General features: G+C 40.2%; 2 protein-coding genes across 4 annotated transcripts in view; both read right to left on the bottom strand.

The window, feature by feature from the left end:
- Positions 1-6570: 6570 nt before the first annotated feature.
- On the bottom strand, positions 6571-10802 carry si:dkeyp-67f1.2 (ILEI_FAM3C domain-containing protein). 3 transcript variants are annotated; one of them, XM_030376002.1, is made up of 7 exons: positions 9810-10802; positions 8901-9042; positions 8735-8793; positions 8406-8456; positions 7833-7917; positions 7614-7734; positions 6571-7030 (listed from the first exon to the last, which is right to left on the bottom strand). In XM_030376002.1, the coding sequence occupies exons 1-7, from the start codon at positions 9940-9942 to the stop codon at positions 6944-6946; spliced, it is 678 nt and encodes a 225-aa protein (XP_030231862.1). In that variant the 5' UTR covers positions 9943-10802; the 3' UTR covers positions 6571-6943. The 3 variants fall into 3 exon arrangements, with proteins under 3 accessions (XP_030231862.1, XP_030231863.1, XP_030231864.1); XM_030376003.1 differs by having other exon boundaries at positions 7833-7875; XM_030376004.1 differs by lacking the exon at positions 9810-10802 and having other exon boundaries at positions 8901-9383.
- A 3346-nt stretch (positions 10803-14148) lies between these two features.
- Positions 14149-16167, bottom strand: part of cfap20dc (CFAP20 domain containing) — a 28926-nt gene continuing 26907 nt past the window's right edge. The window contains 1 exon segment of the mRNA XM_030374692.1: positions 14149-16167. This exon segment is cut by the window's right edge and continues 353 nt beyond it. The gene's annotated coding sequence lies outside the window, so the exon portion shown is untranslated.

The raw sequence follows: 16167 nt of genomic DNA, 5'->3' as shown, positions 1-16167 counted from the left end.
CCCTCCCTGGCCTCCTGTCCCATCGCCGACACCCTTGCTGCCCACCATGACGGTACTGAGCTACCAGGCAGTGCCCAGTGCCAGATAATCCCCCTGTCCCCCCAACGCGGGCGCAGCCCAGCAGCTCTATGCTAAAGTGTGCTTAGGAGCAGGCTTGTCCAAAAAACCCTCCTCGCAAAAACGTCCGGGCAACATGAACATCTGTTCCATGCTGAATTAATATTAACAAGTCATTGAGAGTACATAGATGGTATCCCGATCGGAACATTAAGCTGAGTTTGTCGCGTCCGTGGTTGACCCCGCCTCACACAAAGTCTGGCCTAAATAGCCACCGCTGATGTGAGGTTTTTCCCCCATTTTCTTTCTTCCACACAATAGTTCTTTCATGTCCTGTATGAGTTCCATCCAACTCTATTCATGTTGGCTCCGCGCCCAGCTGACCGGAGGCTCTGCTCCGAACGTGACAGACTGCCCGGGCCTTAACCAAACCGACTCAGTCAGACTCAGAGTCTTCCTGTGTAGGCGACAGAAGTATCGCGGCCATGTTGGATTAAGTTAACGGCACTTGCCCCTTTTTTTCCCCCTCTTGTGTTATACTGAAGATTTTATAATCCGCTTAGCCCTTTGTTGTTTTAATCTGTGCAACTCAGCAGACATGTTGGAAAGTTGAAATTACGAGGAACGCTTCGGACTGGGTTTGTGAGGAGAGCTTCCGCCTACGCCAAGTGACTGCATGCTTCAGTAGGGGTGGGGAGGGGGTAGCAACTTTTATGAATATCAAAGAGGGATGTAATGTTTTTATTTTCATTTGGCAGAGGCTCAAACTAAGATCCGAATGGACCTCAGAGTGCGAGAATGAGTCTGATGGTTGCTATATGACTCGGTCACGGAGACTGGCCCATGAGACCGCCCGGTAACTCTTAATATAACGATCAGTCACGAGTCATCTATAAGCCTTTGGTTAACTGAACTAATCATCAACAAATCATTGTTACTAACTATGTTAAACAGCCCCTATTTACCACCAGCTGTATTTAGCGTTTGCAAGTCATGTTGAAATTGACCCTCTAGTGACATCAAAAGTGGGATTTTCCACCCCAGATATTGGACATGAGCACTTATTGGTCATCTACTAATATCCATATATGTTTTGGTAACGATTAGTTTATCCTTAACTAAGGGCTTATAAACAACTTAAATAACTGAACTTTATTACCTACCTCCCCCCCCCCCCCCCGACCTCAGAGGGATCTGAGTCTGAGCCCTCAGCGCGATCTGTACAGTGCACCTCCAGTGGAACACGTTATGATTGATTTATTTTGTTTGGTCTCTCTTGTTTGCATGACCTTGTGGAATTAATATGTTTACATGAACGACGATCAGTTATTATTAAGACACACAAACACACACGCACACTCACATGCACACATGCTACTTATTACTCTGTTGTATTGATTGAAAATGATGTGATACTGTAATTCTGAACTATATAATGTGAAGTGAGTTATACCAGAAGTAATGTCGTTGATACATGAAGGGAAACTAAAAAAAAAGGAAAGGGATTAGAAGGAGCACGGCTGGACTACCTTTTGAACACCTCTGCATTGATTATGACCTTGAATACCTGATGTCTTGTACTGTATTAGTTTACACCTTTTGTTCTTCTCCTTCATTCTGTGCTTACGTTTTTATGTTGCACCACTAGCGTTCTTTAAGACCACAATCTTTCATCCGATCACTGAGAATCACAGAGGGATAGTAGGGGAGAAACAGAGAACAGCTGTAGCTCTGTATGGATAGGCATGCCATTGCCCATTGTGAACGTCATATGATACACCTGTTTTCCCCTGAACCTGTGATAAAGGCCTATAGGGCTTGTACAGATTTTTTTTGTTTGCGATACAGCGCCGTTTTGTGATGACTAAGGGAGTGCTACTAAATCGATGCAAACATACCATAACCTAAGCAAATCCAATCTTTGTTTTTCCACGTCTTGCATGAGAAACGCTGGGGTTTCAAACGCAACAATGTCTCCCCGTTATGAACATTTATTTCACGATTAATTACAAAACAACAGCCACGACACAATTACTACCAATAACCTTAATTTGCTCCTATGCTTCCAAAATGCAGGCAGTCAATGCGATTTGACGTCACAATGTACAAGCCCTAATACAGGTATAGTGTTTATAGTTAGACAGTAGGGTCAGCCCAGGCTCAGTCTTGTGGCGGATCATACCATTTAGAAAAAATAAGGCCACGATTGTTAACGACCAATAGCAAGCGAGACTTGACGGGGTGTCACTCATATAAGCTAATGAGGCGAGCCGACTGATTCATTGGTTTGGTTCAATTTTGTACCGCTCCCATTGGGCTGTCTCAGAGTCAAGTCATCAGAGCTATAATCATACGGAGGAAATGAGGACGATCACTCTGGGTTTCCATGACTGAAATCTTGAAAGATATGCAAATTGTGCATGAAGGGCTTTGTGTTACATGTGCAATAGTTAGATGGTTGATGTTAATGACTTTGTTTAGTAATGACTTTACGTTGAACCTAATCTGGGGAGTTAGAATTTTTCCTTGGCTGTGTTTTTTTAAAGATGTTTCTTTGACCCATTCAAACACATCCAGTGCATAAAGAAACACGTGTATATTATATATATATAAATATACATATATATTGTATATCCTTTTTTGTAAAAGCTGTTTTGAGCTCAAATGTATGGATGCAGTGCATCATGGGACATTGATCAACATGCAAGAAGATTTGTACCCACGAAGACATGAATGCAGGGAATGAAATAAAACTTCTTGTCTATGCATTTGCTTTCTCGTTATCTACTTTTTTTTTTACATGTGATTTGTTTTTCTGTAGCCTAAATTGGGCTTATATCCCGAGAGCTCGGGTAGACTACTTTGGAGAGACCATGCAGAGTAAACACAATTTAGAAGTAGCCAACCTCTAAGGCCACTCCCCCAAAACACTGGGTTGGTTTGCTAGTTTAGCGATAGTTCGGCCTAGCCTTGTGGAGGACTTCGGTCATGCAAAAATGACGGTAAAGGCAGTGTGCACAGGTGGCCAGGTAGGTGGGTGGGTGGGTAGGTAGGTAGTTAGGCAGGCAGGCAGGCAGGCAGGTAGGTGGACAGACAGGTAGGACATGCATTACTTCATTCAGGCCGAATTAATTCAGACCCAAGGCCCAAGACTAAAGAATTTCATTGCCAGCGCCTGCTCTGTAATTGTTTTGCATATGACAATAAAACCATCTTGAATCTTGAATCTTGAAGTGAATAGAGTTATGCTTATACAGGCCTTCGCCAGCCACCAGATGTCCGATTTTTCTAAATTTAGGTCAGATTATTTGATTTATTTATAGCTGCTGGAGTATTTCAACAAATATTGCATAATACTTTGAAAATATATTGCCTATACTAGTATTAATTTGGATAACTATTTCAAAAAACCTGTGTATCGCAAAAAATTTGCGTAGGAACACTTTTTGAAATTATATTTGTTTTTGTTTAGAATGAAGAAATATCGTTATTTTGTTTCTTCCAGTAATTGAGTAAATTACAATGGAATGAATAATTGTTCATTTAATATAAAATAATGCTGGAAAATTATGTATATAATGAATTATTGAAAATATGTGTATTTTATAAAGTATCCGTAAGTTTGTTCCGCACTACTCATCGGGATCCCTAGCAAGAGCCTGCAGAGTCTTCAATAGTATACAAAACTCTGCAGCTAGGATCCTGATGAGAGTGCACAAGCATGAGCGCATTACCCCCATCCTCCAGTCACTCCACTGGCTTCTGGTTTCCACCAGGATTGAGTACAAGGTTTCCCTCCTCACTCACCATGTATCCATGGACATGCCCCCCCCCCTACCTCAAAGAACTTCTCAACCAACATAACACAACACGCGCCCTCCGCTCCACTCACTCTAACCTCCTCCACATACCCAGAACCTATAGGACCATGGGAGATAGGGCCTTCAGTGCTGCCGCCCCACGCCTGTGGAATGCCCTCCCTGACACCTTGAGGGCAGCACAATCCACTTGCTTTTAACCTGTAGCCCTTTGAAAATTTCGGATGAAAAGGGCACCATAAATGAAATGTATTATTATTATTATTATATATATTTTTTTTTGTTCATAGCGCACGCAAATTGTATACGTGCACGTCAAATGTAGTGTCAAACGTTTGCTTGCGCATCCTGACCTAGTTAGAAAAAGATAACTAAGGGCTACTGTGCCATCTAGCGGTGAAACAAAGTAACTACAATTGTCCTGAACCGCACTTGCAATCTTCTTTAATCGGTCCATGCTTGCAATAAGGCCGTTTGTGTAGCTAATCTGTGCCTTACGTATTTACCTAATTCGATGCAAATAATAACAATCATCTAACCTATTATGTGTGCATGAAATTGTTTCCGTCATCAGGGCAGGATTATTTCGAGGCTGATTTTACATTGGCATATCTGAATTCATGGAGGTCGCTTTGGATAAGACAGTAAATTACAAATAAGTAATTAGCTAGGTTCCTAATAAATTAGCTTGAAACTCCACTTAGCCCTATCCCAGGTTATTGGTGGGCATAATAAATCCATTAACTTTCATCCCACTTGTAAACCCTCCTTGGGTCAAGACAATCCTCATTCAAGGGTGATCACTGCTAAGATGTGCGACTCTCTTCATTGGTCCACTTAATGTTGTCATGTAGGCCTGCTGTTATTATCCCTAATGACAAATTAGTAAAACCAAGCGAGTGAGAATAAATCACCTTCTCCCCAATATATTTCGACAACTGAATAGCATGCAGAAAGAATATTCCACCCTAGGAAAATATAAAAACATTACAGAATACATATGCAAATAGTTGGCAATGGAAACCGCATGCTTGTGGGAAAAATAAATTATTCATGCAATTAGCACTTACACTCATACAAGCTCAATAGATTTGCAGACACTTTTTTGTTAATTTTAATTAAAATATATCAACAGCCCATGCATTAGGCTGTTTTTCTATTTTAGTTTCGACAAAATCTAATAATGATGTAGCATAAGTATGCTTTTGTTTATCAGCCGTACTCTAAGCTAGTATAAGCTAACGACAGCACAGAATCTCCTAATGAGAAACAGTGCTTATGGTGCATATATTTGTAATATAAGTAAGGTGATAGGGGTAACAGATTTGGGGCTATTACAGTTAGAGCATACAACAGTTCACCAAAATCATAAACCTAGTTCATTCAAATGCCCTTTAATTAATAAATTAATCTAACCCAAACCCTATGATAAACTAAAGACTATGGAACTACGATTTACATAAAAGCTTTATGAATACAAATAATCCTGATATGCATTATACAATATAATACAAAAATCCCAGAAGATCTAAAGATCATGACAGTAAATACAAAATAATGACAAAAGCCCTTATTGCTGGAACAGGAAAAAGCACAAGAGATTTTATTATAATCATCTTTCAGTACGTTCCTGCTGGGAAACCACGCACACAACTCCAAAAAGTGAATGTGAAAACATTGTGAACTCGGTGGTAGCACATCGGTTCATGGTTGACTCTTTTCAAATTCAAAATGGGCGTTGAGGAAGAAGAAGAGTAAACAATCTACAATGATTAGGTGATTAAGTTAAACATCCCCATTGAAATGGTATGCAAAGTCAATTCAACCGTTGTATTTGGTAAGCAAACAGTTCCCCCTGGTGAGTAAACAGTTCCCCGGAAAAAAAAGTGTCCTCCCCACATATTCATGATGACATGTTGAAAAATTAAGCTTTTATTTTTAATTCATATGGTTCCTTCTAAATGCATGTACAGCCAAAGGCGAGCTGTCCACATGAATGCTTCTGTTGCATTAAACACTATGTGCTGGGAGCAGAACTATGTTTCTCCCACAGAGGAAACAGACTGTTGTGACTAAATAGTACACGACAGCTAAATAAAATATATATTATATACATGACAATATGATCATTTACGATTTAGCTATTTACAGTAGTGTTGCTATTGACTTTTATTTAGCTTTTATGATAGATTAAAGTCTGTGGAAATGATTATTGATCTTTCACCGTTACATGGTCAAAGTCTTAATTTCTTTATCTAGTCTGTAATAAATAATCTTTCCTTTGGAAAAAGTATTCTCTAATCTAAAGCTCGATGTGTATGGCAGGTTAGGAGTTACTTTCCCCAACTTCTATAAGTAGATAATGAGGGGAGTGTTAGCCAAAGCACAATAAAGTCGTTATGTGTGTAGCTAATTGCATTGCCACAAACCACTGAATGAATCATCCTTAGCAAATAGGTGTATTAGGTAAGATGACAGTGAATCCCTTTAGTGGCTTCACATCTCCCATTAACATATCCTTATTATGTTATGAATAAAACAATAATCATTGGTATTAGCAGTATGTATTGTAATTAGCAGTAGGCCATAATTATTATTAGCAGTAGCTATGCTTTACATATTTTATAGTTGTGTGGTCTATCCTCAAACACATAATTTATGTTTTCTCATATGTACAAATAGATTTCACACAGTATGAACATTTCCCTTTTAATAAATAAACCACAATTTTTACGTCTCGTTAACACTAAATAATAATTATACATTAACTATTAACACTGGTTCATGCAGTAATCAAATGAGTAACAGGTTTAATCATCTACTAATGGTGATGATGTTTGCTAATAGTGTCCATGTTAACTGAGGTAATGTTGTTCATAATAACTAAAGTTTTTTGATGTTATTTAGAACCCTAATCATAAGACAACCATCCCTTCCCCTAACCATATCACACCACCCCTATAAGCTAATGGTACATCAAATTATTGCTTATTACTGCATTAACCAAAGTTGATTCCTGATTTATGAATAAAGCCTTAATAATTGACGCTGTGACCTTCTCCCGCTGATCAAAACGTCCTTGGAAAACAGCCGGACACCTCTGCCATTGCAGGCCAGCCTCCATATTTGTTGGTCTTCTCATCGTTGGGCGTTAGCTGAAACCAAAGATATTCCTGAATCGTCAGGCAGCGAAGCTTTCACTTATGTTTACACAGCGGTGTGACATCCACATTGTATAACATAAGGCAGGGCTAGGCGGATACCCCAGGTTGGTCTCACAAGGCCTCAGTCCTCTAATTGGCTATGTGCTCTATCAATCCATAGTCTCTCTATACACCATGTATTCCTGTAGAACACTAGGCAAACAACGTTGAATCCTGAACTCCTATACATACACTAACACATAAACACATCCCTTGACCCAACACCTAAAATCATGCATCGTTATCTGACAACCATTTCTAAGCTGTATCTAAATGTCACTGGTTGTATTGCACTAGGACCTAAAATTAACAAATTCTAACTTTCACCTTGACTGAACCCGTTCTCAATCTACCCCTCCATGTCGATGAAATGGATTTCCCCCGTTGCGAATCCAACATGGTTTTATCAAAGCCGAATTGCAATAACTAGGACAGACATTAGTTGATGGAGTTGTCAATCGAGAGACAACGAGGGACGGGAATGCATCACTCACACACAGTGGACAAGACTAGGTCAATGGCCAGGAACACTCACCTCTTCAAATGGGCTGGTCATGCCAGAACTACCGGCGAAAACCCAAGTGTCTCTGTATTTGATCCGTTTGACTAGTGTGCTTCCTAATCTAACCAATATATCCTTCAACTCCTCTGGCATCCTGAGAAGAAGCATAAAGAACCCCACCACAATCAGCCATTGAAACGTTGTGTGTGTGTATGTGTGTTCACTTGTTTATTGGAGAGCTATGGAACTTACATTGTAGAAACGTCATCAAAAGATGCCACCAAAACGATTGTCCCTGGAACAATTTCTATCATGTCAGTTAAAGTGTCCCCAGGCACTTATAATAACACAGAGACAGAGACACACAAATAGTTATAATGGAGGACCGAATCACTCAAACAAGAAGCACACCATGAGTGCTGTTTAGAGTATAACAGCACTGGAACTTTTAACTATATGTGCAAAGCTCTGCTTTACTGGTGTTTAAAATAGCCATTAATTACATGAAAATACTAAGTTGTTGACTCACTGGTTGCACGAAAAATGGAAACAAAGCGATAAATGTACATGTTACAAAGCAACTGCCCTGCGATAACGTGTAGGCCTAGCAAGTAGCAAGCGTGTGTGTAGAAAATGTGTGAGTCTCCCAAATCCCACATTTAATCAACTACCAAATTGTTATTTCTTGTTGCTTATTTACTGTTTACCAATAAATAGCACCTGTAGAACTGTTTGGCTTAGGAATCCCAGGTGTGCTGATATTCAGTATAACAACACTCCCTCTAGTGTGATAATGGTTGAATATATAGAGATAAACATTCTTACTGCCATCTTTTGCATCAAGGCAGTCAAACCTCTTAATTGTTCCGTTGTTACCTAAGACAGAACAAGCAAAGTCAGAACACATCACCATCGTATTCCCTTTTAGGGAACTCCAAAAACGCCAACAAACCCAACAGTGTGTCCCCATCCCCCATGACAATGGCTTTTATCGATAAAGTTTCTTGCAATTGTTGACAATTAATTGGGTTTGGTCAACAGAGAAGTTAACCAACAATATAGCAAACATTGTACAACTATAGTTTGGTGTTAGTTAATTAGGGGCAGTGTATAACACTTTTAGGCCTACGATGATCAAAAATCCTTCAACTTGCCATGGACTTGCACTATGTTGAGTCCTGGCCCCACGTTTCTCAAACCGTGACTCATAACACTGTTGGCAGAAGCAAAACCATTCATAGCATGGATTTGGTTACAATATTTTACATTTCTGGAAATTGAATTAACAATCATCAATACAGAGCCAATCAATATACATACATGTCTCCTTCGAAGCAGATGCTTGGGCCCACAGCGTTTGCTGCGCCACTTTTGATCCGGAGTGCATAGTGGCTCAGAGGGCAATCCTTAGAGAGGTCACACTTCTTCACATTTTTGATTGATTGATTCATTGTTTGAATGCCTTTATTTCGAACATGTAAGTAATAAAAACAAAGTTAGAATGGTAGTAGATGAATAATTAAGACAAAAGCAAAAACAGTCACACTTGCCAAATGCTCGAAAGGGGGTAGGAGGAAGTAAAAAAACGTATCTAGTCCTATCAATTAACAGATCAATTTAGCCTTGGATAGTTTATATTATATTAACATGTCAGTATATGTGTGAGTCGGCTCAGGAGGTAGAGCAGTTGCCTTGTAACCGAAAGTTAGAATGCTAGTTCGATCTCCAGCTCCTCCAAGCTGCGTTGATGTGTCCCTGAGCAAGACACTTAACCCTAACTGCTCCTGACGAGCTGGCTGTCGCCTTGCATGGTTGACTCTGCCGTCGGCCGTATGTCAATGTGTGTATAAACCGATGTAAGTCGCTTTGGATAAAAGCGTCTGCTAAATGCCCTAATTGTAATTGTAATTATATATAATAAAAAAGCTAAAATTTACTCAGTTCTATCAAAGAATTCAAATAAATATGAGTAATAACTAATTACATAGAGAGAGAGAGAATAGGACTAGGTCTCCTCCTCTTTGGTTGGAGATGGATATTTCTGAAGATGTTCTGAGCAGGTCTCCATGCATGCAATACATGTCAACTCAGTCCCCTTTGTTTCAATTGTTTAAAGGAAAAAATAAGTTTGCAGCTGTTAAACCAAAGCAGGACATACCGGTTTTAACACTTTTAACCATCGGTATTTCTGCATTTAAATTTATTATACAAGTATTTTAATCTTCTCACCAAACCTAATAGCTTTGATTCTTCCATATTCTTTGGTGTGGTAGAATTCCTTCAGCATCACAGTGGCAGCAGCAACGGTGGCGATGTACACAATTAAAACTACAGAAGCACAACACCTACCATAAAACATCATAATGCAATGTGACTGAGACCGCTCCAATGTGCTCTTTGCCAGTACTTAGTATTGTGTAGCATCTTAACCAAGCTACCTTGTTGTATGGGAATGGCTTATCCTAGCAATTGTAAATACTAAGCACTTGTCTCTATGAATATCTTTACTGTACCTATAGTGATATATGTTCTCTTTCTTCTGACTAATGTAAGTCACTTTGGATAAAAGCGTCTGCTAAATGCCCTAAATGTAAATGAAAAAATAAATGAGCTCACCTTTGTTTCTCATGACTGCAACATTCAGACTAGGGTTGCCGGGGTGTGGTCATTTTCACACCGACTAAGTAAACGGTATTAACTTTGAAACTAGGTCAACCGCCATCTTCTCCGTCAACTCTCCTCTCCCCCTCGGTGACAGCGGCTGGCAGCGCGCCAATTCTCGGCGTCTTATAACGGTTATATATAATAGTATAATATAATTTTATTTATCATAATATCACAAGTCATTATGGGACACTCGAGGGAATGCAAGCGATAAGTGTTACTTTGTGTTTATAGCCAGGAGATAATCCCAGCCCAGTCATGCTTGGGGTAAATGCAAACCAGGATGCAAATGCATGCCTCATCCTGCATCCACGCCCATACCTAACAGTATGTCTCTGTAGCAAAGCCTATTGCCAAAACCGACCTAGGGGGCTTATTGGGCTCTTCCAGAAAAGGAAGCAGGGTCGTGGTGGTGGTGTTTTTGTTAGAAATTAGGTTTATTGTAAAATCGGAAGAAAATGAACATTGAACATAGAACATGAATATGAATATGAATATGACAGTCGCCTGCTATGCAGGAGATCTCTCTTCAACTGGCATGGAGATGGCTGGTTTAACCTGTGCACACTGATTACTCAATGTGCAACATGTGTGCAGCCTCACCCAGCCCCAGAGTCCAATCAGACTCAGCCAGGTGAGGCTGCTTCAACCAGCCACAATCCCCACACACTCCCACAGGGCTCTAACCCGTTATACAGACCATAGCAATAATGTGGAAACCCCAGTCAATAATGTAACACATTTCTGAGCACAGTATAAAAACATTTTGCCTATATTTTCACAACATATAACATTCGTTCACCACAAATTACTCTTAAAAGCAGTGCCAGCATTTAAATATTTTTAACCATTCAGCGAACAAAAGGCAACAGGCTGACGCGCCCACTGAAGTGGTGTGAGAAATACAGACTTTCTACTCCTCATTCACATATAAAGTTATTTACATTTCCTACAGAGAAAATACTACCTCAGTATTATTTGGGAGATTTTCAGGGTACAAATGTCAGAATATGTTGTTCACACATACGGCCCATCTGGAGAATATCAGGACTTAGGGCTTGTTCACACTGCCTCGGTCCGTCGACGGATCTAATTGACTTTGCATGAGGCGCTCGCGAAATGCATTGTGGGTCCGTCCGTCCATTCGGCACCATGGCCTACGTCAAAAGGTTGATGTGTCGATGGCGGAGCCGTTATGTTAAAAAACATAACGTTATAACGCTTTAGTGTGTCGCTGCCTTTGTCTTGACGTACGGTGTGTGCGCGTGCGTGTGCGCTGCCGCGTATGTGTTGCTGGCTTTGTCTTGACGTGCGGTGTGAATTATTTCGGTCTTCATTGTTGTCTCAAACCTGTGAGTTTGTAACATTTGTAAAGTGCATTTGTGTGCCATGAAATGCACTCCATTCTTTATATTATTATTATCATTATTACTATTATTATTTGGAGGAATTCTCCAGGGAAAACCAACACAAAACCACCCATGATACAACCCGTCTCCTCATTGAAGAGTTGGCAATACACTGACATCCTTGTGTTTGATTTCAGACATCTCAGATCACAAATATGCAAGGCTCCAAGGACATTTTCCTGACGCAATAATACAACTCAAATCATATCAAATTAAAGTCAACAGATCAAAACTAATATATGTGTAATATAAGGCTGTGTGTGTGTGGGTGGTGTTGAGGAATCCACATAGCTAGACCATTTAAGGCGGATGAGATCACTATCCGGTAATCCGTTGGTACATGTTGCAATACCTCAAAGAACCCACAGAGGGCCTAAGTGTAACGAGAACGTGTCGAGATGTTTGTGACAGGCCTGATGGACGCTTTCCAAGTGAGTCAATTCAAACTGTGAAAAGAGAAGGTCACATATCATATGTAGGACACGCAAACACAGCTTGGTACTTTTGAAAGGCTGCTGCTGTTTTTTTAATTGATTAGAATGGAAATAGGCCTTCTGAATAGGTCACAGGATTTATAATACACCTAACAAAGCAGCCTTATAAAACATAATCAATATATATCCTACATATGAAAAATAAGACTCACATACAATAAGTTTAACAACGCCCAGCTATAGGGCATTATATATTCGTTTTGTTGGTGTACTAATATAGAAAGGTACAATCATGTGATGGAATGTAGTAAACCTTTTAAGACATCGGGGCATATCTGAAATGAAATGATAGACCTATATCTTTTCTCAACAAGGATTATTATCAAAGACGTTTCAGTGTTATATCAAACACGTGCCAATGTTTTATAAAACATTGAGCTACTTGACAGTAAGCGAACCATGCTTCATTTCAACTTCCTCTCCTTTCATAGGTCATACTTTTTGAAATATTATTGTAGGAAGACAAATCTGATGTCGGCTATAGTACAAAGAAGGAATAGCAAACACTAAAAACTATATGGAGTTGTAAGGCATTTCCTTTATCAATTAAACAGCCGAGCCCCCTGTGACCAAAAACAGCGATGATCATTATGAACACACACTGAGTGAGTGCAGCACGCATGACAATATTTTGTCAGCGGCAGCATTTTAATGGTAGCAGGTCTATGTGCCTGCAGCGCAACATCAGGCATTAGAGTAGACACAGATAAAGCAGTCTGTCATACTCCCCTGATCTTTCTCCTTCTTTTTCTTCACACTTCTCAAAGTTGGACCGAGATCCAAAACAGCTCCAGCAAGCATCTGTGCAGCACGGAAAATCCTGCAACTCAACGTTGACAGTCGGACACGTCAGACTATAAATACCCCCCCTTTGAAACGACTACGTTAAACTTGAGTGGTTTCAAAGTGAGCGCGGCTCACCTAGAAACAGCGTATGTAAAGGAAGATGAGCCTTCAGAGAATGACAGCTGTGCTAATATCCCACCCTGCGGACCACCTCGGCCCCTGACGACAACCACCAACAACGCCATCGCTAAATGCTCCTCCTAAGACCAGTTAGCGTAATGGCCGTGGCAGTTACACACCTCATAAAACATAAGAGGCCTCCATAACAGGGGCTCTCATTAGAGGAATATACGGGCAAGCGACTTCATTAGTGGTCATGTTAATTAAAGCACTGATGGCGCAGGAAGATTATGCTGTTACACACTGTGTGCTAAAAAAAATAATTACATATATAATATATATAACACAATATACCATGTAATAACACCATTTAAAGTGTAACATTTCAAGTAGCATGGTGGCTTATGATGATGTGGACTTATCTCTAGTCAGTGCTAATCGATAGTTATTTCAATAACGTTATCCATAAAATCTCATCCTATAAGTGATCAGGTGAAATTCTGGCCAGCCAGTATTCTACGTCTCTCTTTGTTAAGGAGAATCTTACTCCTGCACCCCAAGAACCCCTGCCAAACATCCCCCCTGCCAGCCAGGCTACACCGGCTTGCGTCACACACTTGCAAAAGATAGTGGACAGAACACTGGTATGAGTTTTTATAATCCTGAAAGTGTCTTGCATACTAACTGAGAGGAGCTCAGCCATTTCGACTCCAAGGTCGTCTTCTTAGTTTGTTGTTTGTTTGTCATCTTTTTTGTTGTATTCTTCCAATGTGTTTTTCTCTGTCATGGCCTTGCGTCCTTTTTTGAAATGACGCATTTAAAGGTTAATCCTGACCTGACCTGGCACATTCGGTGGCTAGACTGGTACATCCACCGCCAAATATCCAATTTATACACACACCTACGCAGTCCCACAAAGCTCATCCAATAAACCATATATCCCTTTTATATTATTATTATATATTTTTATATATATATCATTATATATATATATATATATATATATATATCATATAGTTATATAAATATATATACATGTATAATCATATTCATATAGATATATTGTATGAATATGATTTATAAGCAGTCCAATTTTAAAAAAACGTTCACGTCCTCATCATCGCAGACATGAACTCTTAGAAAGCGTGCACGAGCGGGTGACTCATTGAAGTGCGAGTCGAGGTGAAGGCGGAGAGAGACGGAGTGTACAGCCAGCTCCTGCTGAGTGCAGCGGGTAGGGGGGGGGCTGGTGCTTTTAGATTCAGAGCCTAAATGTTGAACCCTTCACCAGCGTGTCATCTCCCCTGGCAGATAAAAAAAATCGCGGCTTTCTAAAATTAGCCGGGGCGCTCTGTGAAGTGTGTCCCTTCTCCGTTCTTCCACGCATTGTTGTCTGTTATCGAGGAAACAGCGGGAGTACAGTGGGGCGGTTCAGACGCCGTCGACGCAGCTTAGGCTCAGAGCCTGGGAAGGCCAGACCGCCGCCCTGCCGCACGCCATGTCTAATTTTAATTCTGTCTGTCTGTCCGTCTTTGTTTGTCTGTCCAAAGGGATGGCACACTCTGTGACGTTGTCTCACTGGGAGCCTTGGTGCTGGGAAGGTTTCAGAAATTTAAAAATATGTTTAAAAAATGAATGGTTGTTTTATGTATGAGGCTCTGCATGGGCTTGCTCTCCACATCCTTTAACTTGACTCATTAAGCAGAGGGCTGAGTGGCAGTGCACCACTAGAGGGCACAGTGAGGGGGCTGTAAAGCCGCATCCTGTTTGGACAAACTGCTGTCAGTAGAGGGGAGTGAATGTTGGAATAGCCTACAACTTTGTAATAAGGGAGAGCCTTACCTATCCCCCTTAGACCCGTCTCAAACCATAGCTAAAGGCAAACCAGAACTGTGCTCATCTCTAACCAAATGAACAAATAAATGAAAATGAATACAAATTTAATTTGTTTTAACCAGTGGCAGTGTCATATCTGGTATCCAAGATGTACCTGAAGACAAGTAAATAAATAGTGTTGTAATAAAACCCTGTTGTCGTGATAGATAAATTAATAGATACATGTGTGAGTTTTGAGCTTTGTGCCTCTATTAAAAACTCACACGTTTCGTAGAGAAAAAGTAGACGGCAGTTGGCAGCAGTCCCTCTTTATATCCCTGGAGAAAAACAGACACCCAATCACAGTTAAGGATGTCAATTTCTCTCTAGTGAATACAGTTTGATGATTATTTCACACTGGTGAATACATGGTTGATCATTTTATTTTAGAGAAAATTAAACGAAAATTATTACTGAACAAGCAAGCATGGCGGCATTATGGCCTCCATTGAGAAATACACTGCTATGTAAACAACAACCTCTTGACTTTCAGCGAGGGATACTCTTACCAGTGATTAACCGCACAGTATTATCTACAGTAAGAGATCCACACAGTCAATGTGTCTGTGAGGATTTAAAGTAAATACTCTTTCTATCTCCACCCAGCGCACCATAAGACAACAGAACCGCTGAGCCAATTCCAAGAAGGCCAAACCATGGAAAATCCTATCCTAAGAAGTTCTTAAGAAAAAAATAAGCAGAATCTAGTGCTTCATTACTCTTTAATCAAGGAGAGAGTGGTTTTAAATTGGGAGCACTTCCAACCACACCATCCCCATCGTGTTTAGTGTGTGCGTCTCAGCACATACAACGATTACAAGTGAAGGAAGACGCCAGAAGCACTATACAGAACCCCACAGGCACTTCATTGCGCACACGTACGTATTGACTTTACACGTGTGGGTGGCTAGTGTTAAGCAATGTGGTATTGTTTAGTCCCGTTTGTCAAACATCAGAACCAGGAGACCCTACATCCAAACTGCATGGGCTGATTGAGGTTGTGTAGAATATTCATATAGACACACGCACAATAACCTGTCAGACAGCGTTCCAAACTAGATTTCACTGTCTGGCAGAACATTCTAAATATAAATATGAATAAACCTTATTGCAGGTAAACACACTGCATCTCCCTTAAAAAATTGTTTTTCTTTAAAAATAAAAAAGGAATGCGCCTGAACCCTTATTTTGCATCATTTACTAAGCAGAGCAGTTTAGTTTCCGATTTTCTCTACAAGT

This window comes from Gadus morhua, chromosome 13 (assembly GCF_902167405.1).
Source record: "Gadus morhua chromosome 13, gadMor3.0, whole genome shotgun sequence".
NCBI classification, from domain to species: Eukaryota; Metazoa; Chordata; class Actinopteri; order Gadiformes; family Gadidae; genus Gadus; species Gadus morhua.
Note: the sequence above shows the minus strand (reverse complement) of the source record. Positions and strands in the feature narration are given on the sequence as shown.